The sequence below is a fragment of the Lipotes vexillifer genome, unplaced genomic scaffold (genome assembly GCF_000442215.2).
Source record: "Lipotes vexillifer unplaced genomic scaffold, Lipotes_vexillifer_v1.1 scaffold1639, whole genome shotgun sequence".
In the NCBI taxonomy this organism is placed as follows: Eukaryota; Metazoa; Chordata; class Mammalia; order Artiodactyla; family Lipotidae; genus Lipotes; species Lipotes vexillifer.
In genome coordinates, this window is record NW_006782296.1 from 1206655 (window position 1) to 1208804 (window position 2150).

Consider the following 2150-nt stretch of genomic DNA (forward strand, 5'->3'; position numbering starts at 1 on the left):
GGGAAAGAGATGCAGTGTCCCAACTCCAAGAGCGTGCTGTCTTCCGCTCCCCTGGGCAGCACCTCTGTCCCTTGCTGACCCCTGACTCCCTGCTGGGAGGCCAGAAGGGAGACCCACCTGGGGATGAAGGGCTGATCCAGCCTGTTCAACTCCCGGGGGACACTGTCCCAGCCAATGCATTCGTGGAAGCCCAGCTTTGAGGGGGTCTTCTCGGAGAGATCAAAGGTGGCGTTGAGGTCCCGTGCAGGCAGGGCCAGAGGGGTAGAGCAGTTCTGCAGAGCGGAAGGGCCCAGGGGCACCCGGCTTTTGATGACTGTGGCTGGGCAGAAGTGAGGGGAATGGCAGGGGGAGGAGGCCCATCCCCCAGTGGGGGTGATGGGCCCATACGGAAGCCGAGCCTCAGGTGGGGTCCCCCTCCTCAGGCAGGGCAAGAGGGACTGGCGCTGGCGCTTGGTCCCGGGCTTCGGGGCTGGGGGGCTGTCTGGCTCCAAGGGGCTCGGTCTCCTCCTTTTCTTCTCTGTGGGCCGTTGGGATGCCTGAGCTGAGGTGCGGTCAGGCCTGGGTGGGACCCCGAGAGCGTGTATGAGGCCACTCAGTTGCTTTGCCATGGTCCGGGTCACAGGGCCGGAGTATCCTGGAGACTCTGGGCAGAGAGGAGGGTGCTGAGGGGAGATCAGGGATTGGCCAGAAGGAAGGAGAATTTGTAGAATTTGGGGAGAGAGACACGGGACAGGCAGGAGCCCCTGACTCCTCGGGTCTGCGTGACCCCTGGGGCCTCTCTGTGCAGAAGTCCATGATCCTAGGGGTCCAGTCTCTGACCGAACTATAACCCTGCACCTGGGGCCCCAGCCACCCCTTGGCACCAGAAGACAGAGGCCGAGCAGGGCTGAGACGCACTTGACTCTGAACGTAGCTCCTGAGCCAGAGGTGACCCCCTGGCCGGGTCAGGCTCCCCGGTGGCCTCTGCTCCAGGCTCAGTGTTTTCCTCTTGTACCAGCTGCTGCAGCATCTCGAATTCTGCGATCATGTCAGGGGTCAGGAGGTTGGCTGCTTGGAGCAGGGAATACTGGCGCTGGGCCAGGCACAACACCCTCAGAGCCAACCTGGAACAGAGGGAAGGGGACCCCCACTCCGCCTCAGACCTGCCCGGAGGACCCAGCCTCAGGGCTCCAGGTGTGGTGAGCAGCACACGTGCACTGGCCCTCCCGGACTGCCTGGCCGGCCTCATCACCCTTCCAGCCGTGCTGAAGACCAAGGCTGGTGGAGATGACCCCAGGAATGGTGGGCGGCTTCACCCACTAAACATGTCCCCTGACAAAGACAGTACTTGGGAAGTAGGGAAAGGGCACTAAGTGGCCTTGGACTCAGAAGGTCTGAGTTTCCTCTGAGCTCTGCCACCTACAAGTGCTGTGATCTTAAGTCCATTTCCCAGAGGGGCAATGGGAGGTAGCAAGAGAAGAGCCAGGCTCAAGTCAGACTAAACCCGGCTCCAACACATCCCAGCTGCGTGACCTCAGATCACCTCTTACCCTCAGTGTCCGCATCCCTAAAATGAGGTCAACACACGCAGCCACCTCACAGGGTTGCTGGGGAGATGAAATAGGTTATATTATTTTAAAAAATTTTGGCAGCGCCCGGCAGATTGCGGAATCCTAGTTCCCTGACCAGGGATTGAACCCGGGCCCTCAGTAATGAAAGCACAGAGTCCCAACCACAGGATTGCCAGGGAATTCCCCAAATGGGTTATCTTAGATATAAAGTGTTTAAAGAGTACTTGGCACATACCCAGCACTATAAGGTTAGTTAACTGTTGTTTTCTATAATAGTAACAATGCCATCTACCTTGTTAGGATAATAAGAGATTAAATAAGATAGGCCATGTTGATCTTGGTTCCGAGGAGACCCTCAAAAATGCATTCAGTCTCTGCTCTTTCTATTTAGTGATGGGGATGCGGAAAGAGCGCGTGTATTAGCACATACTTCACATGCACTGAGGGGCTATTGAAAGGAAATTACGAAGGACTCCCCTAGTGGCGCAGTGGTTAAGAATCCGCCTGCCAATGCAGGGGACACGGGTTCGAGCCCTGGTCCGGGAAGATCCCACATCCCGCGAAGCAACTAAGCCCATGCACCACAACTACTGAGCCTGT

The 2150-nt window shown here is 57.7% G+C and overlaps 1 protein-coding gene across 1 annotated transcript in view; it reads right to left on the bottom strand.

The window, feature by feature from the left end:
• Positions 1–2150, bottom strand: part of KIF18B (kinesin family member 18B) — an 11607-nt gene that overhangs the window by 2451 nt on the left and 7006 nt on the right. The window contains exons 11-12 of the mRNA XM_007455133.1: positions 898–1103; positions 118–643 (exon numbers count right to left, since the gene is read on the bottom strand). Of these exons, the coding sequence (XP_007455195.1) occupies positions 118–643; positions 898–1103 (732 nt within the window). The remainder of the gene's footprint in view (positions 1–117; positions 644–897; positions 1104–2150) is intronic.